Raw genomic sequence first — 27,002 nt, 5'->3', positions numbered from 1 at the left:
ATTTCATACCTTTTCTCTCCTCAGATATCCTAGTCCCTTCCCCTTCCCCTCAGGTAATATTGCCCTTTCATTACAAGAAAAAGAAAGTTATCAGACAGGAACCCTTCCTACCTTCAAATCTTCCTGAACTCTACTCTTCTTGTTATTCCTGTTACAAATGAACATCTTCCTATCTAGGACTTTCAAGTCATCTAAGGTCCTCCAGGTGTCTTAGATGTGTCCAAGTCCTTTGGACTTGCTCATCTGATTTTTCTCCTCAAGGGATTACCTCTCTTTCTTTCAAATCATTCCTAACCCCTTAAGCATGAGCTTGAGTATAGCATTGACCAGCAGAACTTTTTGTGATGACAGGGTTGGTATGTATGCTGTTCAATACAATTTCCACTAAACAAACACATGTGATTACTGAGCTGTTAAAATGTTGTTATTACAACTGAAGAACTGAATTTTTAATTATTTTTAATGTAATTAATTTAAATACCCATATGTGGGTAAGGGCTACCATATTAGACAGCATGGCTGCTATAACCCATCCTAAATAAACTTTGTCTTGACCCTTATTTTCTCTATTATTTTCATTTACTCATCTCCTATCCACTCCATTTTCAATCAGGCTTCAAATTAGATATAATGTATGACTTGCTTCGGGCAGAACTCTTTGTAAGTCCCCCTGTTGCCAAATGCTGTTTTATCTGTACTCATTTGTGTTTAACACAGTGTTGACTACTACACCACCACAATCCCACCCCATACACTCTCTTTGCTGGAACAACCTATTCTGGTTTTCTTCTTACCTTTCTGGCTCTGCCTTCTTGGGTTCCTCCTCCTCTCTCCAACATTTAAAGGTCTATTCACTAAGACTCATTCACTGAACTCTTTTTCTTCTCGAAAATGTTTCCTAATGCAAGGGGCAGGGAAATGGAGTTATAGTTAGAAGGACTTCCCACTGCAATTAGCATATAATTCAAACTCCTTTCCTTAACCAAAGGGACTGACTGACCGGTCATCAGCCAAACTCTACCACCTTTCATTCCCTCCCTCGTTTCACAGAGCACTGATCGTATGGGCCTTTCAAGTGCTCTCAGTTTCAAGTCTTAGGGGTTTTGCAAAAACTAGCCTTTTTTCTCTTTGTGGGACCCTCTGTCTCAGTGTTTGCTTAGCTTTGCTCTTTCCTATCCTTACGTCTTGGCTTATATATCATCTCTTCAGAAGTCTGACTACCATAGCCAAATTACATTCATCTCTTGTTATTCCTCCGTTTGGTTCCTTCAAAGCCAATATTGCTATTTGCATTTATTTATTCGTGTCGATTTGTTCAGGTCGGCTGCCTACCCTCTGGAATTTAAACTTGAGAGCAGATACAATGGATCGTGCTCTCCCGTAGGCCATGTGCCAGGCGCCAGCACAGGCCCTACACTAGCTGGCTCAACACCCGCGGACAGAACGAATGAATGAGCCCTCAGAGGGGCGGGGAGGACTCGGGCGCGGCCAACGAAAGAGCAGCGGAAGCCCCGCCCCTTCCGTCTGCAGGGCGGACGCCTCGGCAGCTAAGGCGGCGGGGCCGCGGCAGGAGCCGGCTCGGCCCGCCCCCTTCTCCGCGCCCCGCCCCGCGCCAACGCCGGCCCGGCTGCTGTCAGCTCTCTCAGCGTCCAACACAGCCGCGGTGCATGCTTAACCGCTGCGGCCGCCGGCTGCTGCACGTCCTAGGCCTTAGCTTTCCGCTGCTGACCGGCCGGCCACTTTTCCTCTTCCCGCATCGCTTCATGAAGCCGCAGGTCGTGTTCGTTCTTGGCGGTCCCGGCGCCGGCAAGGGGACCCAGTGCGCCCGCATCGTTGAGGTGAGGCCCGGGCAGCCAGCAGGCTCCCTGGGCTTGACCGGACACCGGGCTGGCCCGTCCCGCCGCGCGTGGCTGGCCGCGCCACCCCCCACCCCACCCCCGAACCGCAGACTACGAGTCCCGGCGGCCGATGCACCGCGGACTTGGCGGTGGTCGAGGGTCCGCTGGCGCGCTGCATGTCGGGACTGGTAGTCCACGTCCGCCCGCCCCGGGGGCGCCCAGAAAGGAAGGGGATCGCTTGGGGTTGCTTTGTTCCTGCACCCCTCTTCCCTTACATTTTGGGGGCCAAGTTCGTCTCGAGAGTGGGCTGGGAGAGGGATCCCAGGAGGGTCCGCTTCCATGGACCCCGAGCGCGTAGAAGGTCGGAGTACCACTGGTTGTGGGGCGGGTGGAGGCGGCAGCTGTGTCGATTTGGGTTAGAGGTCGGGGTGTGCCCACAGCTGCCTCAGGAGAGACCGGTTTTTTCAGCCCTCCCCTTCCCACAGGCCCTCTGAACTCTAAACAGGTAACTATACTGGTCTTTACTCTAGAAAGGAGCCCGGGCGACAGGGCTTTAGGTGTTCTGGGATCTGCTGATTGCTTTTTCTAAACCCGTCATGGCTAGTACCCAGCCCTAAAGCCCAACCCGCTTTCGTGAGGTTGGAAAAGCGTGGAGTATGAGATGAAACTTCAACCTCTGGCCCAGCTGCCAACTCACGCCTAGTCTGTGGCCAGGTCACTTCCTCTCTCCGAGTCTCCGTTGCCCCCACTAGAATAGTAGAGGCTGTGCACGCAGATTTAAACTCAATGTGAAATGCCTCCCAACTCTAAAATGGTGTTATTCTCCCCCTCCCCCCCAAAGTGTGATAAGGTTACCGGTTCAATTCCGTTAACAATTTTCGAATAGATATGTGGTTAGCTGCAGTGTGGGTGAAAGACTTACTGGAGAATCCGGGGAATGTTTGGGAGAGGAGGAAGACAAGAGATATCTAGAAACAGAAGAGGGGACCAGTCGTGCTGTAAAACACCAGAGAATTTTTGTGAAACTCAGACCAAAAGATTTTGACCCAGAACTTCTAAAATTATTCCCTCCTCTGTTCCAGGAAATGGCTTTTATTCAATTCGGTTCAGTTGCTCAGTCGTATCCATGGACTGCAGCACGCGGGGCTTCCCTGTCCATCACCAACTGCCCGAGCTTGCTCAAACTCATGGCTTTTATTAGCTTTGGGATTTTACTCCTCTCTCAGGTTCATACAACCCACTCCTGTACTATATTTTATTCTCTAAAGAGCATCCAGAAATAGTCAGATGGTAACATAAATATCTTCATTGTGTGTTTTATAGCTGTATTGATAATTGTTGATCAGTTGTAGAAATATAAGTGGAACTAAATCAACCAAGAAATAGATAAAAAAAACTTTCTCCTTATTTTTGTTGGTTCTTTTCACTTTTTAAAAGACATGACAATTTATTTCAAGTTTTTGTTGTATGTATGAAATAACTCACATGTAAATGGCATGATAGGGGAAGGAGAAAAGACTTTATTTTTGTTTGTTTTTGTTTTAATTTTTCCTGGAGTATAGTTGATTTACAGTGTTGTGACAGTTTCAGGTATAGAGCAATGTGAGTCAGTTTTACATGAAGGACTGATCCTGAAGCTGAAACTCCAATATTTGGCCACCTGATGTGAAGAACTGACTCACTGGAAGAGACCCTGATGCTGGGAAAGATTGAAGGCAGGAGAAGGGGACGACAGAGGATGAGATGGTTGGATGGCATCACCGACACGATGGTCATGAGTTTGAGGAGGCTTCGGGAGTTGGTGATGGACACGGAGGCCTGGTATGCTGCAGTCCATGGAGTCACAAAGAGTCAGACACGACTGAGCAACTGAACTGATACATATATCCACCTATTTAAAGATTCTTTTCCCATACAGATCATCACAGAGTATTGAGTAGAGTTTCCTATAGTATACAGTATGTCCCTTTCGGTTATCTGTTCTATATACGTTAGTGTCTAGCTTAGTTGCTCAGTCCTGTCTGACTCTTTGGGACCCCATGGACCATAGCCCACCAGGCTCCTCTGTCCATGGGGATTCTCCAGGCAAGAATACTGGAGTGGGTTGCCATGCTCTCCTCCAGGGGATCTTCCCAACCCAGGTCTCCCACATTGCAGGCTGATTCTTTACTGTCTGAGCCACCAGGGAAGCCCAAGAATACTGGAGTGGGTAGCCTATCCCTCCCTTCTCTAGGGTATCTTCCTGATCCAGGAATCGAACCAGGGTCTTCTGCATTGTAAGTGGATTCTTTACCAGCTGAGCTACCAGGGAAGCATTCTATACACAGTAGTGTGTGTATGTCAATCCTAATATCTCAATTTATCCCTCCCTCATTTCCTTCCCCATTGGTAAGTTTGTTTTCTATATCTGTGACTCTCTGTTTTGTACCAAATTTTTTGGATTCCACATGTAAGTGATATTATATGATTCTCATTTTTCTCTGACTTCCTTCACTCAGTGTGACAGTTTTTAGGTCCATTCATGTTGTGGCAAATGACACTGTTTCCTTCTTTATTATGGTGGATTAATACTGCATTGTATATATGTATCACATCTTTTTCATCCATTCCTCTGTGAATGGTTAGTTTATTTCCATATCCTGGTGATTGTAAATAGTGCTGCAGTAAACGTTGAGGTGCATGTGTTTCTGAATGATGGTTCTCTCCAGATATGCCCAGGAGTGGGATTGCTGGATCATATGGTAGCTTTATTTTTAGTTTTTTAAGGAGCTTCTGTGCTGTTCTCCATAGTGGCTGTACCAGATTACATTTCACCAACAATGAAGGAGGATTCCCTTTTCTCCACACCGTCTCCAGCATTTATTGTTTGTAGATTTATTGATGGCCATTCTGACTGGTGTGAGGCGACACCTCATTGTAGCTTTGATTTCCATTTCTCTAACAGTTTGTGATGATGTAGTGATGCCTTTCAGCCATCTGATGTTTTCTTTGGAGAAATGTCTGTTTAGATCTTCTACCCATTTTTTGATTGGAATTTTTGTTGTTGTTTTTTTTTTATATTGAGCTGCATGAGCTATTTGTATATTTAGGAGATTAATCCCTTGTTACTTTGTTTGCAAATATTTTCTTGAATTCTGATGAGCCATTTACTAGAATTAAAACAAATGTAGGTTCAGACTATAACCCTAACTATTCCATTTGCTATCGCTTTAGTCCCAGAGAAATTGTTACTTTTAGCTTGGTTCCTCTGTAAAAGGGAGAAATAATACCTATCTGGTATGGCATTTGTGAATATAAAATGAGATAAAATATCTGGTATAAGTAGATACAAATAACTTTTTACCTCTATTTTAGAGTTCCTGTTCTGAATTTATGAGATTGGTTATTTTTACTTCAAAGTACACTGTAGTATTACTTTTAAAAATTGGTTTATGATTGATGTATTTGAAAGCATTTAAATATTTTGTTTCTGACTCATGATGTGACTTTTAAGTGTTCACACCCAAGCTAATGATACCCATATTACTCCACTGGATTAAACATTATCTCTACATTCTGTAACTAGTATTTATTCTTTACTCTGTTTGATAATGGCTGGCAAGATTTTAAACCTTAATTAGAAGAATTAGAAGATTTCCGTGATGAAATATGTTCTATACTATATTATCCTATTCTTTAAAATTTCAACAATTATATGAACTTAAACTCTTTTAAACTGTTACTTTTTATTCCAAATAGTTTATAATTTAGTAATTGCTGTCTTCTAGGAGATTAAACAGTGGAATGTCTATGGTCAGTCAAGTCAGAGGTTTTTTGTTTTTGTTTTTTCTTTTATGAGTCTATTGCATTTTGACTCAATGCTTTATTATACAGGCAAATGTAAGCTGAATCCCAAACAATATAATTTTTGGAACTAATTATTTTTCTGTAGGGAAAAAGTTATATAATAAAGGTTGAAGTCCCCAACTATCATGCCATTGCTAATTCAGCTCACAGGGTACCTGAAATGTGGCTGAAATAGAATTATTCCTTTGGGAAAATTAAATTGATTTCCAACTCAGGCCACCAGAAGTACTTCTTTGGGCCCTGGCCACAGAACCTGAGACTGTCTGGCTCTCTAATGTCCTGGGACTTTGGGATTGTGGTTGTGTCACAGAGGGAAGCTGTTGCTTGTTAGTTGTTGTTTTGTTTTTCTGGCTGTGAATTCTACCTCTGCTTCTTGCTCTCCCAGACCTTGAGGAAGAAAAGGCAAATCTGATACAGTATCTTCTGAAAGTGTTGTGAACTGGGAAGGAAAGATTGGAAGGAGGCTTTGAGGTTAAATTTTGCCCATTATTTGAACTGATCTTTTTCAGTTTCCGGAGAAGGCAATGGCACCCCACTCCAGTACTCTTGCCTGGAAAATCAGTTTCATTTTATAACTAATTGTTTTAAGTCTGTTTTCTCATCCTCATTTTGTTTATGAAGATTAACCATTTCCTAAATCAGTGCAATCAAGACTCAAGTTCTCAGAGTGGAGTTATTATTATTGTGACTAAAGGGGACAAGAGAGGATGAGATACTTGGATAGCATCACTGACTCAATGGACATGAGTTTGAGCAAACTCTGGAAGATGGTGAAGCACAGGGAAGCCTGGTGTGTGGCAGTCCATGGGGTCACAAAGAGTGGGACATGACTTAAAGACTGAACAACAACAACAACAAAAATCTGATGTTAGGATACCATGTCAGTTTTTAATTTTTTAAATTAAGCTTTGTTTGTATTGTTTTGGCCCAAGAAAAATCATGATGCCATAACCTAAACTTGTCCAAAAACAATAACCACAATTTTGCATCTGTTATCTGAGATGTTTAAATCTACTGTCTTTTAAAGATGGTGAACATTTTGGTTAAATGAACAAATTATGCTAAAGCTTATATTCATGCCAAATTCCTTTTTGAAGCACCCCAACAGCATTTTTATCATCTTCTGTGTTATAATTTCCTCCAGGACCTCTATGAGTAGTTTATATTTTGTATTCTACATGCTGATCAGTTCAGTCGCTCAGTTGTGTCTGACTCTGCAACCCCACGGACTGCAGCACGCCAGGCCTCCCTGTCCATCACCAGCTCCCAGAGTTTACTCAAACTCCTGTTCATCTAGTCGGCAATGCCATCCAACCATATCATCCTCTGTCGTCCACTTCTCCTCCTGCCTTCAATCCTTCTCAGCATCAGGGTCTTTTCCAGTGAGTCAGTTCTTTACATCAGGTGGCCAAAGTATTGGAGCTTCAGCTTCAACATCAGTCCTCCCAATGAACATTCAAGGTTGATTTCCAGGATTGACTGGCTTAATCTCCTTGCTTTCCAGGGGACTCTCAAGAGTCTTTTTCCAACACCACAGTTCAAAAGCATCAGTTCTTCGGCGCTCAGCTTTCCTTATGGTCCAACGTCTCACATTCATATGTGACTACTGGAAAAACCATAGCTTTGACTATATGGACTTTTGTTGGGAAAGTAACGTGTCTGCTTTTTAATATGCTGTCTAGGTTTGTCATAGCTTTTCTTCCAAGGAGCAAGTGTCTTTTAATTTAATGGCTACAGTCACCATCTGCAGTGATTTTGGAGCCCAAGAAAATAAAGTCTGACACTGTTTCCATTGTTTCCTGCTGTACTTAGAAAGTTTTGGGTGATACTTTAAGTATGCATTATAGAAATCAGAAACTCTATTTTATTTATCTTTTTGTCTCTAGTGTTGAACATTGTGCCTGGTACATAATAGGTGCTTAGTAAGTGTTCTTTGAACGAAGTTATATAGCACACCAGTTTGTCTTGAGGATGTAAAAAAATTTAAAACTCAGTCCCCAGGGGGCGCCCAAGTAGCAGTGCTTCCAGTTTCAGGATCCTGTTTGAAACCTCCTCTGATTTCTCATGTTAACACTTCAGTTTACTCTCAGTGAGTAAATGGTATAGTTGTAAAAATCTGATGAGCATTCTAAAATTATCAAACTCCTGATTACAAATCCCCAAAGCAAACTATCACTCATTAAAGAAACTAGGAAGATCCACTGGACAACTAGATTTTAAGTTTATTTAAAGAAAAGTTTAAATCGTCTCTAAAAAGAGAGTCCATAGAATCCTCAACTCTCCCAGATCACTGTCATCTCATTAAAGGTAACTGTATTGTGGAGTTTTTGTTGTCCTTAAGAATTTGGAGGAGGGAAAGTATATTCAGATTATTTACTCTTCTTACTTTTGAAAACTCTTTTTTTTTTCTTTCCGTTTTAAGTTACAATTGTAATACATAGTTGTTACAATTGTAATACATAGTTGTTGTTGGCTCTAACCTGAGGTCACCAGTATTAACTGTCTGGTATTAACTCTTTCTCAGTACTTTTACAAATAAAAGTGCATATGTTTACCTTTTTTACTTCCAAGTGGGATTATTCTGTTTTTTATGGAATGTACCATGGCTCTCCTCTTAACTCATTTTTATCAGTAGCTACAGAACAGTCCATAATATGGATGTTACCGTAGCATAGTTGTACCATTCCCCCACTATTGCTAGGCATTTAGCATACTTTTCAGGAATTATTTTGCTGTTGCAAACAGTGCTTCAGTAAACTTCCTTGTAAATATAATATTGCATATGGATGCTTTTATTTTTGCAAGCAAGATTCCTAAAAATAGGATTGCTAAGTCAGAAGATAAATGCATTTTTAATTTTAATTGATAATAGTTTGATTACTTTTCAAAAACATTGTACTTAATTACATTTCTACAGCGGTGTATGATTTTTTTTTTTTTACTAGCACTGGATAGTTATCAGTCATTTTAATTTTTGCATATTTGTTAATCTCCTCCTCAGAGTTTTCCTGAATAACTCATTTTTTCCCCAAGAAGTCCATTAAGGTGAAAGGCATAATTAGACTTAAAAAAAATTTCCCTGTACTTGTCATTTATTCAGAAAACAGTCTTTGAGAGCTGGGCACTATGATAGTTGCTAAGGTGAATAAGGCATGGACCCTGCTGTCAAAAGTTTACAATGAGCTGGGACATATGAAAGTTAAACAGTGACTACTACAGGAAAAGAGTGGTAAATCCTATGATGGAAAGAAACCAAATAGACCGTTTAGATAAGGGACATTTAAATTATAGTTCATTTGGTCAGGGAAAGCTTCCTGGGGGGCAGTGAATATGTATGAGCTGACTTTTGAAGGACAGTAGGAAAGAAGCAGCCAGGAGATGTGTTGTAGTGGAGAACACTTGAAGCAGAGTTACCCTTGCACAGAGGAGTTGGAGCTTTCAATTCTGAGAAAAGCCTAAGGAGAGTAAACTGATGCAAGTGAGACTGACCCAGAAAACACTTCCTAAACGCAAACTATTTTGCTCTGTGTTGGGAAATACTAACCTCTCAGTTCAGTTCAGTTCAGTCGCTCAGTCATGTCCGACTCTTTGCAACCCCATGAATCACAGCTCTCCAGGCCTCCGTGTCCATCAACTCCCGGAGTTCATTCAGACTCAAGTCCGTCGAGTCAGTGATGCCATCCAGCCATCTCATCCTCTGTCATCCCCTTCTCCTCCTGCCCCCAATCCCTCCCAGCATCAGAGTCTTTTCCAATGAGTCAACTCTTCGCATGAGGTGGCCAAAGTACTGGAGCTTCAGCTTCAGCATCAGTCCTTCCAATGAACACCCAGGACTGATCTCCTTTAGGATGGACTGGTTGGATCTCCTTGCAGTCCAAGGGACTCTCAAGAGTCTTCTCCAACACCACAGTTCAAAAGCATCAATTCTTCGACGCTCGGCTTTCTTCACAGTCCAACTCTCACATCCATACATGACCATTGGAAAAACCATAGCCTTGACTAGACGGACCTTTGTTGGCAAAGTAATGTCTCTGCTTTTTAATATGCTATCTAGGTTGGTCATAACTTTCCTTCCAAGGAGTAAGGGGCTCTTAATTTACAGTGAAGATAGACACGTACTTAATATAATTTCATGAGAAAGCATATGAAAGATTTTTGCAAATATTAAAGTTTAACAAATTGTTTTAAAATTGTTTATTGGGGGTTCCCTGGTGATCTAGTGGTTAGGATTCTGGACTTTTCACTGCTGTAGCCTGGGTTCAGTCTCTGGCCAGGGAACTGAGATCCCTCAAGCCATGCAGTGTGGCCAAAAACAAAACAAACGAAAAATTATTTATCTTTTAGTTCTGCCTCCCAAACTAGATTGTAATGTCTTCAAGGATACGGACCCTGTCTTTTGCCGTTGCTCATTCTACTGCATGGTGTTTGAAAAGCCTACTTATTCTTCAGTTCTTAGCGTAATACGAAGATTCCCAAACATTCACAGTTCATAGTGTCCTTCGTGTCTCTGTACTTTTTTTCACAAACAGCTTAGTTCAAAATAAATATATTTATTAAGTAATTATATTTATTTATTAATTATATTTATCCAGTAATTAGATCCAAACAATGCTTAAGTATTTTCTAACAATCTAGTAGCTGTTTAAAGAAAAAGTACATATAAGCTAAAAGAAAAATAAAGCAGCTAAATAAATTTTAGCTAAATAAGCTAAATAAAGCAGCTTTATTTCATTCTTGATCACTTACTAATATATGCCTGTTAGGCACTGTCCAGTTTCTCATACCTTGGAATCAGATTGGCCACTTCCATCCTCATTTCCTTTTCCACTTTAATTTTCATGTGGTATTTATTTTTATTACAGCAACTGCCCACCAAAAAGTCAGCATCACAAAGATGTGTCTTCAAAAAGAATGTGCATGATCTAAAGTTGAAATTGTGAGCTACCCTGAGCTAATAGTTCACATGATATCTAATAGATGTTCAGTGTTGCTCTATTTCCCTTAAAAATGTAAATCCAGGGCACTCTTGTGAATTCGCTGCAGTGCTCCAGGGTACTGTGGCATACAGTTTGGGAACCATGAGCTAAAAATGACTTGCTCAGTGAAACTAGCCCTCAATTTTTAGACTAGGTCAGATTTCTCAATTATGGGCTCTATCAGTTGTAATTATTTTGTCCTTTATGATAGTTACCAGTTTTTAATTATGTTGTCCTTTATAACATATATCAGTTTGCAGACCACCTTTAACTTTATAATTATTGGATTGTCTCCTCCATTAGACCATAAGCTCCATAAGGGTGAGAGCTTAAGATTTCTAAATTTACTCTCACATCTTTAGTGTATAGTACAATGTCTGGCATAAGTTGATGCTCAATAAACATTTGTTAAGTAGATTTTAAAGCCAGTCATAAAAGATTTTTGCCATTTTGTGAGTTATTTAAATTTTTGGCTCTTTGGTTTTCTCCTCTGGACATTTGTGATACTAATCTACTCTTAGGGTGATTATGAGGATTAACCAAGAGAATCCATGTAGTAAAATGTCTGGCACAGTGCCTGCTTTGTATTAGTCACTTCTCATAACGTGGGCATCTCTCTCCTTTCCTGTTCTGTGCTTGCCTGTCCATAGTCAGTGAAGGAAGTGTCTTGAGCAATGTAAGTAGCTACACTTTGGTTGGCATTCTTAGTTGTTAGACTGAAGAAAAATGGATTTGAAAGGACATAAACAAACGTCAAACTGTCACACTAGTGTATTGTCTACTAGGCAGTATGTAGAGTTGAGACTCGAGAGTTAGACTGTCCAGGTATGAATCTTGATCATAACACATGCTGTGTGTGAGATCTTAGCAAAGGTTTAGTTTCTGTGCCTCAATTTCCTCACTTGTAAAATGGGAGTATTAATAATATATACTGTCTACCTCGGAATGGTTTGTGAGGAGTATATAAGCTAATGTACATATAGTACTTAGAGCAGTGCCTGGTACATGGTAAGTCCTTTATAAATATGTTTATTATTATCATCATCATTTTACTTTTCCTGTGTTAGTTTTACCTACTCTTCTGCCACCCCTACTTCCTCAACCTTCTTTTGAGTTGCTTAAGATTTTTTTCCCTCGTGATTTATTCCTTCCTACTTTGGAAGCTATACAGTCTCTTTTTAGTGGTTACACTAGAAATTTTAAGCACACATATTATTTAACTTGAGTCTAATATTAATATTTTTACTCTTCTCGAAACAATAGACCTTAGGACACTTGACTCTATTTTCTATCTTATTCTGTTTTCTCCTTTTTTTAGGATTTTAATTCTATATTGACTTTTTTTTTTAATCCCTACAAATGACCTGTTAATGTTTTATACAAATGTTTGTTTGGAATAATATGCATGCTGCTGCTGCTGCTGCTAAGTCGCTTCAGTCATGTCTGACTCTGTACGACCCCATAAACGGCAGCCCACCAGGCTCCCCCGTCCCTGGGATTCTCCAGGCAAGAACACTGGAGTGGGTTGCCATGTCCTTCTCCAATGCGTGAAAGTGAAACGTGAAAGTGAAGTCGCTCAGTTGTGTCCGACCCTTCACGACTCCATGGACTGCAGCCTACCAGGCTCCTCCGTCCATGGGATTTTCCAGGCAAGAGTATTGGAGGGGGTACTATCGCCTTCTCCGGGAATAATATGCATAATTATAATAATAATAAATTGTTATAATAATAAAAATACATACCACTTTCTTTATTAACAATTTATTTTTGCACCTCAGACCTTCTCACTGAGATCATTTTCTTTCTTGAAGTATATCCTTTAGAAGTTTCTTTAATCAGTATAGGCTTGTGGTTAGGAAATTTTGCTGTTTTCTCTGCATGGTAGGTTCTCTTTTCCTAGGTCAAGCACCTGACTTTATGTGGAACTCATTGATCTGAACTCCAATCCTACTTAGGCCTCAGTCTTTGTCTCTTCTCCCTTCTTTGTGGCCTATTAAATCCTAGGCTCCAGCCACTTGTGATTTGGGGATGGGGACATCCCCAGGGCAGCCACAAATCCAGCACTCTCTGATTCCTCTGGACTTGTGCTTTCTTATTTATATGAAGTTGAATTAGTCTTTTTTGGCCAGCTCAGTCATGCTTTGAAAGGTAATAATAATAACATTATATGTTAATAACTACATGAGTGTGCTGTGCTCGGAGGGATTTTGAATGAATATTCCAGCCCCATCAAAATTAGACACCTCTACCTGTCTGCCCTAGCTCAGAACAGCTCTTTAGTTCTGGTTCTTCCCCATATCCTTGTTCCCACTGAAATCTACTTCATTGACATCCTTCGGGTTAATGTTTTTAGTGATGGTAGTCAAGTAAACACCACATTCTAGTTAAGATGCTAATTGGAGAGGACTGCAATCTGAAAGCTCTCTGAAAGTCACAACGGAGTACAGTATTTTTTTTTTTTTTTTTTTTTAGGATTATAGTATTTGTAACCGTGTCCTTCTGAATTGAAATTCAGAGCATTTCAGAGAAACTTCTCTTGTCGTGAGACTTTTAGACCAGATAAGGGAAAAAGGGTGGAAGCAGGGGTTATTGTTCAGTCTTTAGGTCATGTCCTACACTTTGCAACCCTGCAGCACCAGGCTTCCCTGTCCTTCGCTATCTCCCTGAGTTTGCTCAAACTCACATCCATTGAGTCAGTGACATCATCCAGCCATCTCATCCTCTGTCACCCCCTTCTCCTCTTGCTCTCCGTCTTTCCCAGCATCAGGGTCTTTTCCAATGAGTTGGCCCTTTGCATCAGGTGGCCAGAATATTAGAGATTCAGCTTCGGCATCAGTCCCTCCAATGAATATGCAGGGTTGATTTCCTTTAAGATTCACTGATTTGATCTTCTTGCAGTCCAACAGACTCTAAAGAGTCTTCTCCAACACTGCAGTTCAAAAGCATCATTTCTTCAGCGTTCAGCCTTCCTTATGGTCCAACTCCTACATCCTTACATGACTACTGGAAAAACCATAGCAGGGGGCAGGGGATAACTGTCTTATTCTTTGTGTCATATTAACTTGATCACACTGACTCTTCTTAGCTTTAAAGCTAGTACTTTTAGCCCAGTTACCATATGAAAATGTATTGACTCTAACATTTCAGTTAAATTAAGAACATATTTACAGACTAAACATGTGATAAGAGCGTTTAGAATTTAATAGAGAACAGGTGTGACTGGACATACTGTTTGCTGACAGGTTGTTACTGCTTGTTGAACTTTGGTAAAGGAAGAACTCCCAGTTACTATGTTCCATTCTCAGAAACTTTGAGGGACTGGGTCCCCAAAAAATACAGGGTTCCATGCTTGGTTTCCATCAGCCATCTCCAGAAGACCAGTAAGTTGGTTCTATTCATCATTAGGGTGTATTCTATACCAACAAGCAATTAAATATGCTCAGTTTGGGACTTCACAAAAAGGCTCCTTCCTTGCTCACTTTTTGTTTGGAACTTCCATGATGTAAGTAGTAGTCATTGGTGTTTGTCACTGGAAAGTTCTGTGTATTTAATTTGGCCTATAGGACTTACCTTTATAATTAAGTATAGTTTAGGTAGATATTGATAATAACATGAATTTTTTCCTCTTGGTGTCTACTGGGAGTAAAGAGACAGCCCAGATAATATGTAATTGGGAATTGACTTGATGGCTAATTTAGTTTTTTATTTTAAAAATAATTTTCATTTATTTATTTTTGGCTATTCAGGGTCTTCATTGCTTTGCATGTACTTCCTCTAGTTGTGGTGAGCCGGGACTACTCTTCGTTGCGGAGCACAGGCTCTAGGCATGGATTTCAATAATTACAGCTCCCAGGCTCTAGAGCTCAATAGTTGTGGCACATAGGCTCTGTTGCTCCAAAGCATGTGAAATCTTCCTGGACCAGGGATCCAACCCTTGTCCCCTGCCTTGGTAGGTAGGTTCTTATCCACTGTGTTACTAGGGAAGTCCTAATTTAGGTTTTTAAATTGGAAATTTTTATTTGCTACTTATTGAATGATTATTGGATGAGGCAAGTGGAAATGGTGTCAAGAGTGGGAAAAGGCAAGAATGAAGCAAATGAAGCAAGGATGGTCAGAATCTGGCTGAGTGGTGGGTCAGATATGCCTGACTCTGTATGTGGATAAAGTTCCTGATCTCATCTCCTTGCTAGGATACAACAAAATGATAAAGTCCATCAACTTGAAGTCTCCGTTTTAGTTTCCACTAGCAGATTCTGTGGAGAAGGCAATGGCAACCCACTCCAGTACTCTTGCCTGGAAAATCCCATGGGCGGAGGAGCCTCGTATGCTGCAGTCCATGGGGTCATGAAGAGTCGGACACAACTGAGTGACTTCACTTTCACTTTTCACTTTCACACATTGGAGAAGGAAATGGCAACCCACTCCAGTGTTCTTGCCTGGAGAATCCCAGGGACGAGGGAGCCTGGTGGGCTGCCGTCTCTGGGGTCCCACAGAGTCGGACACAACTGAAGCGACTTAGTATCAGCAGCAGCAGCAGATTCTGCATGCAAAGACTACAGTAGCTTGATGGCAAGATTCTGTCTCCTTGTCTGTCACCTAGGAATTACCTCAGAGGTCCACTGTGGAGTAATAGTCACTGAAAGTCACAAGACCTGGGTTCAAGTGCCAGTTTCCGCTAATTAGCAAGTCAGCTTATCTCAGTTTCCCCTTTTGTAAAATGAGGAGTTTGAAAGTAAATGGTCTGGAAAGCCCCAAAACAGATCTCTATACCGAGACTTCAATGTTAGATAGTAATCCTGTAATCCTATGTAGTCACATTCAGGAAGTATATTATTCAGTCACTATGAATAGGTATATATTCTTTGCCATTGTATGCTATATGAATGGGAGCACCAAGGAATTGTACTTAATAAATTCCCACTGAATTTCATATTTACATAGAACTTCAGAGTGGTAACAAAGTATGTGTAAAGGCGGGAAAAGGAATAGCTTTTTGAAATGGAACAATTGTGTGTATGAATTTTTTTAATTAAAAATATTTAAGAAATGGGATGTTGAGCCAACTTTGTTACAATATAGTATAGTATTAGAAAGAATGTAGACTTTGAAATCAGATGTTGGCTCAAATCTCAGTCTGCCACTTATGGCCATATTGCTTAACTTTTCTGATTCTGTGTCTTCATTTGTAAAGTGATGATAATAATGCCAGCTTCATGGGTTGTTATAAAGATGAAATGCCATAATGCATCTACTGTGTTCAGCACAGTACATGGCCCTCAGTAAAATGTGTAAAGAGTAACATTATTTTAGAAAAGGTCTGTGGTAAAGAGATCAAAGAGTAATTTAGATTAAAGTAGTTTAAGGAAGCATTGTATTCCCATTGTTTATTATGGCATAAGGAAATGATTACCCACACTAGTCAGTTTACAGATTTTTAAAAACTCGAGGTGGTATTTTAGAGTCTACCAAATATGAAAGGTCTTTCTACTTAGAGAAAATATTTGGAGTTAGCTTAGATTAAAAATCTTAGAATGGGCAACTAGATTTAGGGAAAAGCTTATAGTATAAATGCTCTTTATATTCAAAATAGGTTACTCGATGCCAAATGGAGCAAATGACCTAATGATTGGGTGTCTAAGCTAAGCCTGGATATATACCTTAACTGTCTTCTTATTAACTATGCAAGTGCTTTTACTTTTGGTTACTTTTTAATTATACAAATAGTACACATACATTATAGAAAAATTAGAAAATACAGATGAGTAAAACAACAGTGTAAAAATCACCAGGAATCTTACCACCCAGAAAATACCACCATTAATGAATATTTGGGGACATATATTTCCAGAGATTTTTTTTTTTAGTAGGTTCATGCTCTGGAAATCTGCTTTTTACTTATAATATCACAAGCATATTATCATGTTAGTAAATGTACTTTTACCACATAATCTATATGATGATATCATATTCTATAGATTACATACATTAATTAATTGGTTCTTTGTTTTAGACATTTTGTTTCTGACTTTTCAAAAATCATATTCTGTGTTTTTAAAAAAAATAACTTGGAAATATAATTTACATACCACACAACTCATCCACTTGAAGTGTACAATTCAAAGGTTTTGATATGTTATTATGTTACTAATTTTTTTTAAATTGTGATAAAATATATCAACGGTTTCCCTGATGGCTCAAATGGTTAAGAATCTGCCTGAAATACCGAAGATCTGGGTTCAGTCTCTGGGTTGGGAAGATTGGCCTGGAGAAGGGCATGGCAACCCACTCCAGTATCCGTGCCTGGAGAATCCCCATGGACAGCGGAGCCTGGCTGGGCTATAGTCTATGGGTTCGCAAAGAGTCAGACACCACTGAGCGACTAAGCACACACACAAAATATATCATGAAATTTGCTATTTCAACCACTTCAAGTGTGTAATTCAGTGGTATAAATTGCATTTATAATGTTGTGCAACCATCACCACGATTTCTAAAACTTTCTCTTCACACCAAAGACTCTACCTTTAGGCAATAATTTCCCATTCATCCCTTCCCCTAGCCGCTAGTAACTTCTAGTCTAATTTTTCCTCTGAATTTGCCTGTTTTTGGTACGTTGTGTGAGTAGAATCATACAGTATTTGTTCCCCCCTGTTTTTTTTTTTTTTTTTTACAGCTTATTTCACTTAGCATAATGTTTTTAAGTTTCATCCATTCCTTTTTATGGCTGTATGATGGTTCACTGTATATGTATATTACGTATTGTTTATCCATTCATCTGTCGTTGGATGAGCGCTTGCACCTTTGCACTATTTTGAGTCGTGCTGCAGTGAACACTGACATGCAAGCGTCTGTTTCAGTCGTTTGGTTATATAGCTAGGAGTGGAATTGTCGGATCATATAATTCTGTTTAACTTGTTTGAGGAACTGCCAAACTATTTTCCCCAGCAGCTGTGCCGTTTTTCCTTCCTACCAATGATGTGTGGTTTCTTTATCTTCACCAACACTTATCATGTTATATTTGTTTGATTGATTATCACCACTCCAGTAGGTGTACAGTGGTATCTTATTGTGGTTTTGACTTGCATTTCCCTAATGCCTTAATGCTGTGAGCATCTTTCATGTCTCACATGGCCTTTTTTTTTTTTCAATAGCCATCCGAAATGAAATTTCTGCAGTGACCACATAGGGAGAGGAAATTCACATGAATAAATTGCTTGAATCAAGGCATAAGGAAAATAAATAAATAGCCATCCTAATGGGTGTGAATTGGTGTCTCATTATGGTTTTGATTTGCATTTCCCTGATGACTGATGATGTTGAGCAACTTTCCCATACTTATTGGCCATTTCTTTATCTTCTTTGGAGAAATGTATGTTTGGATCATTTGTCCTTTTTCTTCCCTGCAGAATATTGCATTTTAAAAACTGTCTTTTGTAACTTTTAAAGCTGGGTTGTTTTTATTACTAAATTGTAAAGTTTTAAAAATATATTTTTGGTATAAGTCCCTTATCCAGATATATTATTTATAAATGTTTTTTTGTATCCTGTGGGTCATATTTTCATTTTCGTGGTAGTGCCCTTGAAAGCACAGAAATTTTAACTTTGATGAAGTCTGATGTCTTGCACTTTAGAACATACAGTATGCTTTCTATTGCCTATGGAGCAGAGATTAAAAGATTGATAGTGAGGCCAAAACTGTAAAAGAGGTATAATTGGTGAGTGTCTGTATTGTGCCTGAGACTGAGAGTTGAGGGTGGAAGAGAGAGGGGATAGTGTAGGCGGAAAGGAAGAGTGGGAGTAATAGATTTGTGTTACTTCCTTGACTGATTCCAGGGCATAATTGGGTCTAACCTCAGTTGGTAAAAAATCTGCCTGCAATGCCAGAGACCCCTGCATTCAATTCCTGGGTTGGGAAGATCCGCTGGAGAAGGGATAGGCTACCCACTCCAGTATTCTTGGGCTTCCCTTGTGGCTCAGCTGCAGAAGAATCCGCCTGCATTGTGGGAGACCTGGTTCCATCCCTGGGTTGGGAAGATGCTCTGGAGAAGGGAAAGGCAGGCTATGGCTCATGGGGTCATAAGAGTCGGACACGACTTAGCGACTAAACCACTACCCACTCCAGTGTTCTGGCCTGAGAATTCCATGGACTGTATAGTCCATGGGGTCTCAAAGAGTCGGGCACAACTGAGCAACTTTCACCAAGTCAGACTAGAGAGATGGGAGAGGTTGTCCATTTTTCACAGTGGTTTCCAGCATTCTTCCTGTTGTGTAGTTACATCAGGGAAGAAAGTTTTCCATAAAAATTACCCATAAGCTTATCACTTACTAGGACATTTCCTGCATGTGAGAAAGTCAGATTCTCATCAAGAAACAAGAATCCCTTATATTCTGGTCTACATTATATAAATGGGTATAGTTGTCTGTTTAGTTCAGTTCAGTCACTCAGTCGTGTCCAACTCTTTGCGACCCCATGAACTGCAGCACGCCAGGCTTCCCTGTCCATCACCAACTCCCGGAGTTTACTCAAACTCAGGTCCATCGAGGCGGTGATGCCATCCAGCCATCTCATCCTCTGTCGTACCCTTCTCCTCCTGCCCCCAATCCCTCCCAGCATCAGAGTCTTTTCCAATGAGTCAACTCTTCGCATGAGGTGGCCAAAGTACTGGAGTTTCAGCTTTAGCATCACTCCTTCCAAAGAACACCCAGGGCTGATCTCCTTTAGAATGGGCTGGTTAGATCTCCTTGCAGTCCAAGGGACTCTCAAGAGTCTTCTCCAACACCACAGTTCAAAAGCATCAATTCTTCTGCACTCAGCTTTCTTCACAGTGCAACTCTCACATCCATACATGACCACTGGAAAAACCATAGCCTTGACTAGACGGACCTTTGTTGGCAAAGTAATGTCTCTGCTTTTTAATATGCTATCTAGGTCGGTCGTAACTCTCCTTCCAAGGAGTAAGCGTCTTTTAATTTGTCTGTAGTCAATGTTAAATCCCAGGCCGGGCTAGAATTTGATAGCTATACCATCAAAAATATGTATTCGTAGACTGACTTTAATTTTCGATTAAGAAAAATGTAATCATAAAGGTAAATTTTATACCAAAGTTTTTTTAAAAACGTACTACTTTTTGAAGCTAAATATTGATTTTCTTCACACCTCCTATTAGCACAGGTTGATGAACTAAAAATGAAGATGATTCTTTGTTGTCTAAGCTAGATTAATTTTCTCTTTCTTAAAAAAAAAAAGAAAAAACAGTTGAGAGAGGTTGGCACAGTAAAGTTCTGAAAATGCGCCAAGGGGTCATTTTGGAGACTAGAAGTAGTGTGGTTACATTGTCTGCCATGGCGGTGTCATTTCCAGAACATCCTGCTTATAATTTTGAACTCAAGTGCCTAGTGTAAGGCTTCACTGAAATATGTTTCCTTTTAAAATTCTGCTGCTGTGCCTTTTGGATCCTCAACTCAGTGTGTCTCTAAATTTCCATCTGTTTCTAGGCTATAAAACTGGACTGTTTTCTGTCTCCTTCTATAACTCTTGACTTCATGCCCATGCAGTGTGTTTCTGTGTTGCTATATTATACTTTGTTTCTCCTTTGTTTGAGGAATGGATCACTTTCCAAGGAAATTTTTATCCAAACATTTGAATTGATTTTTGCTGCTATTCTCAACAGTGATTTAGTTTTAAATTCTAAATAAGTTTGTGATTGTGCAGGTACTGTTTTTCTTTTTTCATGGAATTGGATAACTTTTTATGTAGAAATATTTATTCCTAATGTTAGGCTATTTATTTTGCTGTTCTCTTAGGATCTGGTATTAATAAAACACTTAAATCATCAGTCTTACTTTGTGATATTTGCCATTTAGAGACGTGTAGATAGAATATAACCTTTTTTAAATTAAAAAATTTTAAAGTTTATATGTATACATGTACTTTGAGATTCAAACAATTTGAAAGTACATAAAGTAAAAACTGAAAGTTCTCTAATTAACCTTAGCTTCCTTATTCTCCTTATGTAATCACCTATCAGCATTTTTATGTGTGGCTTTCTGGTCCTTTTTTGGTATATTTATACACAGATAAAAATGCATGCACAAATATTGCCTTTTGTTCCGTGCCATGCATTTCTTGGCTTAACAGTATATCTTGGATAGCTTTCCATATCAGCACATGTAGATAGCTCTACTCTATTCATAATATATACAATAATCTATTTAACTATTCATATATTTGTGGGCATTTAGATTTTCTGTTTACAAATGATGCTAACATAAACTGCCATGTACATGTGTCTTTATGCACATGCACAACTGTTTCAGTAGCTCAACTCCTAGAAATGGCATCACTGAGCCAAAGGGTATACAGACTTAAATTTTGTTAGACTACCGAATTGCCCTCTAAAACTGCTTAGGCAGTTTATACCCTGGTCCTTGCCATAGCCAGATACATCTTTTTATTTTAACCAATCTGATGTGTGAAAAATGAAATTGCTTTAATTTGCATTTTCGTGATTACCGGTAAGGTTGAGCATCTATTCTCTCCTTTTCTTTGAATTGTTTGTTCTTATCCTTTGCCCACTTTTGTATTGAGCATTTTTCTTTGTTAGTAGGACGTCTTTACATACAGTGTATATTACCCTGTCACCTTTGTATGGTGAAAGTATTTTCTCCCAGTCTGTTGCTTATCATTTGGTTATATCTATGTTGTCTTTCTTTGTTCAGAAGTTTTTATTATTTATATGGTCAAACATGCCGTTTTGATTCTTATTTAGGAGTGTCTTTCTCACAATCTTATTTCCCCCTGGTACTGTCCTGTGATTGGGTTTTGTTGTTGTTTTGTTTTGCTTGTATTGTGTTGTTTTAGAACTTTAATTTACCTGAAATTTAGTTTTGCATATGATGTGCAAGAATCTAATTTTTTTTTCAGATGGTAGCCAGTTGCATAGTATCATTTATTAAATAGTTCATCTTTTCTCTGTTGATCTTTAGATAATAACTATCATTTATTGAATTCCCATTTATACTTAGGTCTGTTTTTGGACTCTGTTGAGTTTCATTGTTATGTTTGTCTATTTTTAGACCAGTATCATACTGTTTTATTTATTTTAAATTCATGTCCATTTAAAATTAAAAAAATTTTTTTCATACTGCTTTAATTACTATAGCTTTATAATATTTTATGTCACCTGGTAGGACAAGTTCACATTTGTGTTTGTTAATATTTTTTAATTTGGTCATGATCTCACATTTACCCCTTCTATTAAACTTGAGAATCAACTCATCAAGTTTCATTAAAAAGTAAATAATCCCAGTTGAATTTTGATTGAGGTTGCTATCAATTTATAGATTAATTTGTGGAAAATTTATATATCTACTGTATTGAATCTTTCTATCCATTATCTATGCCTTCTTTTTATGATACTGATTTTAAGTGTTTCTAGTTTCTCCATATAATTCTTACATATTAGTATCCCTAAATTTAAGTTTTTAGTACTGTTTAGTACTGTGTAGGATTTTTTAAACTGAGGTAAGTTGACTTGAATAGGATCTTTTAAAATGTACATCTTCTAATTAGCCATCGCTAGTTGATTGGAAGGCTATTGACCTATTTGTTTATAAGAAGAAAGTAAACAAGATAAACACATTGTTGTAGGTTCTCATAAGTTTTTAGTGTACTTAAATACATCTATGATGCCAGGTTTTGGAGCCTGTGTGTTTGAGGATATTTGCATAGTGAATTGGATTCATGTATCATACTTTTCTTATTCTGTAGTTACTCTTTGACTTTGCACCTTTATTGGTATGTAATTTGTAGTTTAGCCACTGGTTATTGGTTATCTTGGAGTTTGCTCCAAGAATAGCCTATACAAATTACTATAACTCTTCCCTGATCTGAGTACTCTCATGGTAGGTCTTGAATCTAGTAGTGTAGACCACATTTTTAGGAGTGTGTTCTTCAGGAGAGGCTTCTGATTTTAACAGCTGACAATGATGTTTGGCTGTGGCTGATTGTGTAGTACAGTATAGGTATGATTTCTGGTAGTATAGATATTATTTCTATTTTAGAAATGAAGAAACTGAGATCTAAGAAAAGTTAAATAAATTTCCTGAATTCTAGGCTCTTAGACCACCTGCAACAATATTTGTGTTGTGCTGATGTGAGTGTGTTGTTTGTAGGCTCTGCAGTGACTTTAAGAATTGATCATTTAGTTAATAAGATAAATGGTTAAGATTAATAAGACCTCTGTGCCTATCCATTAATGTTGGAAATTTTCAAAATATTACCCCTAATCTCCTGGAACCACTGAAGGTTTCTGGGCCTCACCTTCCTTCATCTTCGACTGTTTTCCATCCCTTTCTGATATAGGGACTGTGGATTAAGCCATTAATTAATTAATGGCTGAAATGACTTAAAAGAAATAAAAATACTGGAAATGACCAACTAGAATGAAATTGGAATGTGAAAATTCCAATTCACAGTTGCTGTAGGGGCCGTTTGGTATGTAAATCAGATGCCAAAGTCCTCAGTGTTCTGAGAAGCTGCCTGCAAAATGCAGAGGAATATTGAGGCCTACACAAATGAAAGAACAGTCTGTTTCATAGCTTCTAAATCAACCATTCTTTAAGTTTTATTTATTGTTCTGTTAGATTGGTGCAAAAGTAATTGTGGTTTTTGCATTTTTGAAGTTTGCTTTTTGATATTGAAATACATTCTTAAATGTGGTTATGTTATACATCATTTAAATGCATATTTCTTTGCTAATGACTTATTACTTGTTTTATATTTATTTTAGACTAGGGAAATGATTTAAACAAAAAGCAAATTTGAATGATTTTCTTATTTGAGTTCAAAGTGGGTCGTAAAGCAGTGGAGACAACTCACAACATCAACAACGCATTTGGCGCAGGAACTGATAATGAACATATAGTACAGTGGTGGTTCAAGAAGTTTCACAAAGAGACGAGAGCCTTGAAGATGAGGAGCACAGTGGCTGGCCATCAAAAGTTGACAGTGACCAATTGAGAGCCATCATTGAAGCTGATCCTCTTAAAACTACACAAGAAATTACTGAAGAACTCAACGTCGACCATTCTACAATCATTTGGTATTTGAAACAGATTGGAAAGGTGAAAAAACTTGGTAAGTGGGTGCCTCATGAGCTGACTGCAAATCAAAAAAATCGTCATTTTGAAGTGTTCTTTGAAGTCTTCTCTTACTCTGTGCAGCAACAATGAACCATTTCTCAATCGGGTTGTGCTGTGCAATGAAAAGTGGATTTTATTCAACAACCAGCGATGACCAGCTCAGTGGTTGGACTGGCAAACAGCTCCAAAGCACTTCTCACAGCCAAACTTGCACCAAAAAAGGGTCATAGTCACTGTTTGATGGTCTGCTGCCTGACTGATCTACTACGGGTTTCTGAATCCTGGCAAAACCATTACATATGAGAAGTATGCTCAGCAAATCGATGAGATGCACCGAAAATTGCAGTGCCTGCAGCTGGCATTAGTCAACAGAAAGGGCCCAGTTCTTCTCCACAACAGTGCCTGAGTGCACGTTGCACAGCCAACGCTTCAGAAGTTGAATGAATTGGACTACGAAGTTTTGCATCATCCACCGTATTCCCCTGACCTCTTGCCAACTGACTACTGCTACATCAAGCATTTCAACAACATTTTGCAGGGAAAATGCTTCCACAACCAGCAGGAGACAGAAAATGCTTTCCAAGAGTTCTTCGAATCCCTAAGCATGGATTTTTATGCTACAGGAATAAACATTTCTCATTGGCGAGATTGTGTTGATTGTAATGGTTCCTATTTTGATTAATAAAGATATTTAAGCCTAGTTATAATGATTTAAAAGTCACAGTTCAAAGCCGCAATTACATTTGCACCAACCTGCTAACCTTCTTATCATTCCCCAAGCAGACAGTGCTGGTAGAGACTGAATTCCTTGGGGAAAGTTAATGCAAATATGAAAAATTGACTCTATTAATTAATAGTAGAGTTCAACTCACTTTAAATATGTAGATCACTATTACATCCTTTGTGAGTATAACCTAAATATCTCCCCAAATTAGCGTTTTTGCCTGGCACTTTGTAGAGACTCAGTAAATACTTGTGGATTTAAAATAAGTTCCACGTATTGCCTGAATTAAGGTTTTCTTACATGAGTAGCAAACATTGAGGAAAATGAAATAGTGCTTTAATTGTCTACAGTTGAATGGGTTATATCCCTCCTCTTTTCTCTTTTGCAGGATGTAAGCTTTTAAAATAGCACTCTTTAATTAGAGAAAGAAATATGCTTCATGTTAATTTGGAGTCTGTCTGCTAAAGATTTTGCCTAAGAAAAGATTTAGCTTGGTTTATAACTTTCATAGTTTGTAGTTAATATGCCGCTTTGTAATTAAATAGGCATGGTCAAATGTGATGTACATATTTGGAAATACAGTGAGGGCGAACTAAAAATGAGATTGGAAATCCACTGGCAATTTGAATCAGATATTCTTTTTAGCCTTTCTCCCACTGGATAGTCGCTCTGTCTTCTTTCCTTCCTTTCATCCCTCCTTCCTTCCTCTTTTCTACCCCCTCCCTTTCTCTCTCTCTATCCACACCTCTTTCTCTCTTTCCTAACCTCCATATAATGGTGATGATAAGAAAAATCCTTTTTTTAACCCTCTCTGGGTAAAACTGGAAGGAGCCCTAAACAGTTGACCAGTTTTAAGCATCTGGGCACTGTATAGCAGTTCTTACAGTCAAAAGAAAGTTCTCCAAGACTGGCAGATAAAGTTACTGAAAACTGCTAGTCATACATTTCAGCAATTGGAAGAAGTTCTATTGGAAAAGCCTTTGAAGTAAATGACAGCCTTACACGAAATGTTGCTGGGATGCCCTAAGCTCTAAAGCTATTGTTTGCAACAAGTGCCAAACCGATGAGTCTGAATGGCCCCAGGTAGCATTTCTAGGCGTTATGCTGAAGGTGCATTGTTGACAGTACAGAATCAGAACTAGATTTTGAAAGTTCAGGAATCTTACAGGGAGTGCAAAGTAAACTTAGATGCTTCATACATGTGTCAGCTGTTTAAAGGACACCAACAGTTTTAACTCACTTGGTTGCTTTAAAAATATATCTGTATCTGCTATCTCTGCTGCGTTCCTTCTACTTTCTAATTGCCATACTCACAAGAGGAATTGCCTGGCATCTGGATTTCTTCCTGCCCCAAGGACTTGCCATTTATGCATCATTTGTACCTTGAACTTGTTTTTTTTTCCTTTGGTTTTGGTCTTGATTGTTTTTCTTGTTATTTCTATTCACGTAGAATGACATTACCTGAATTTAGAAAGATGGAAAGAGAAGTTATTGAGATAATTTGAAATTTGATACTATGAAGTTGTCAACATTTGTCTAGTTGTAGTAACATAGGGTGCTATTCTGTACTTGTTGAGAAGTAGTGCTTTTTTCCTCTCTCCTAATCTTAGTGCCTGATTTGTAGAAGTCATTGAGTTGTTTCTCAGTATCTTAAAGGAGAAAATGAAAGTAAAAATTTTGATGATTACTCTAATAAATGAATTGTTTATGCATTTGTCACTAGAAAACTACTATTTTTAGCTGAACGGTAGCTTGTAATTGCAGTTATTATAGTTTATAGTATTTATAACCTGCTGTGGTTTGAATGTTGCTTTTAAGGCTATAATTAGTAACCTACTAGATTTTAATTACTAGGAAATTTCAGAGAATGTGAAAACGTTTTGATTAAACCTGAGAAACAGCCATTCTTGCTTTCCTCAAAATTGGCATCAGTGACTACTTAATGACAGCAGAATGCTTTGAAAACATGCTGTTTAAAGTCTACCTATTATTAGATACCATAATAACTAGTGTGTAAGTGATAGTTGCTTTTTTGTTGTAGAAACTCTGTGGTAAGAGGAAAGCTTCAGCAAAATCCTTAAGAAAAATATAGTATAAAAAAGTAACTGGTAGATAGAATAGTTTTTATAAATGAATGTAGATGAGAAATAGAAAGATATATATACAGATTTGACATGATTATATTTATTTAAATTCCTTGTCTCCTTGAACTTTGCCAATAAGGTTGTTTTTTATGTAATTTTTAACAAAACATTATTTGTACACTTATACAATGTACAGCTAGTCTCTCTTTTTAAAAAGTGACATGCCAAAACCCATTGTAATGTAATATAAGCTTGCAAATTTGAGCTCTTCAGTGTTAGGAAACAAAAAGTGTGTATACTAATTTCTAAATTACTAGCTGGGTTTCTAAATGTATGTGTTGTTCCTCCATCCAAGGCAGTCTGTACAGAGCGGTCTGTATCGGTGGTGTTT

At 38.6% G+C, this 27,002-nt stretch overlaps 1 protein-coding gene across 2 annotated transcripts in view; it reads left to right on the top strand.

The window, feature by feature from the left end:
- Window positions 1-1,651: 1,651 nt before the first annotated feature.
- The window catches only part of CMPK1 (cytidine/uridine monophosphate kinase 1), a 36,227-nt gene continuing 10,876 nt past the window's right edge, over window positions 1,652-27,002 (top strand). The window contains exons 1-2 of one of the 2 annotated variants that reach the window (XM_024987182.2): window positions 1,750-1,838; window positions 3,423-3,659. In XM_024987182.2, coding sequence (XP_024842950.1) covers window positions 3,582-3,659 — 78 coding nt within the window. In that variant the 5' untranslated portion in view covers window positions 1,750-1,838; window positions 3,423-3,581. 2 annotated transcript variants of the gene reach the window in all.

This window comes from Bos taurus, chromosome 3 (assembly GCF_002263795.3).
Source record: "Bos taurus isolate L1 Dominette 01449 registration number 42190680 breed Hereford chromosome 3, ARS-UCD2.0, whole genome shotgun sequence".
In the NCBI taxonomy this organism is placed as follows: domain Eukaryota; kingdom Metazoa; phylum Chordata; class Mammalia; order Artiodactyla; family Bovidae; genus Bos; species Bos taurus.
Note: the sequence above shows the minus strand (reverse complement) of the source record. Positions and strands in the feature narration are given on the sequence as shown.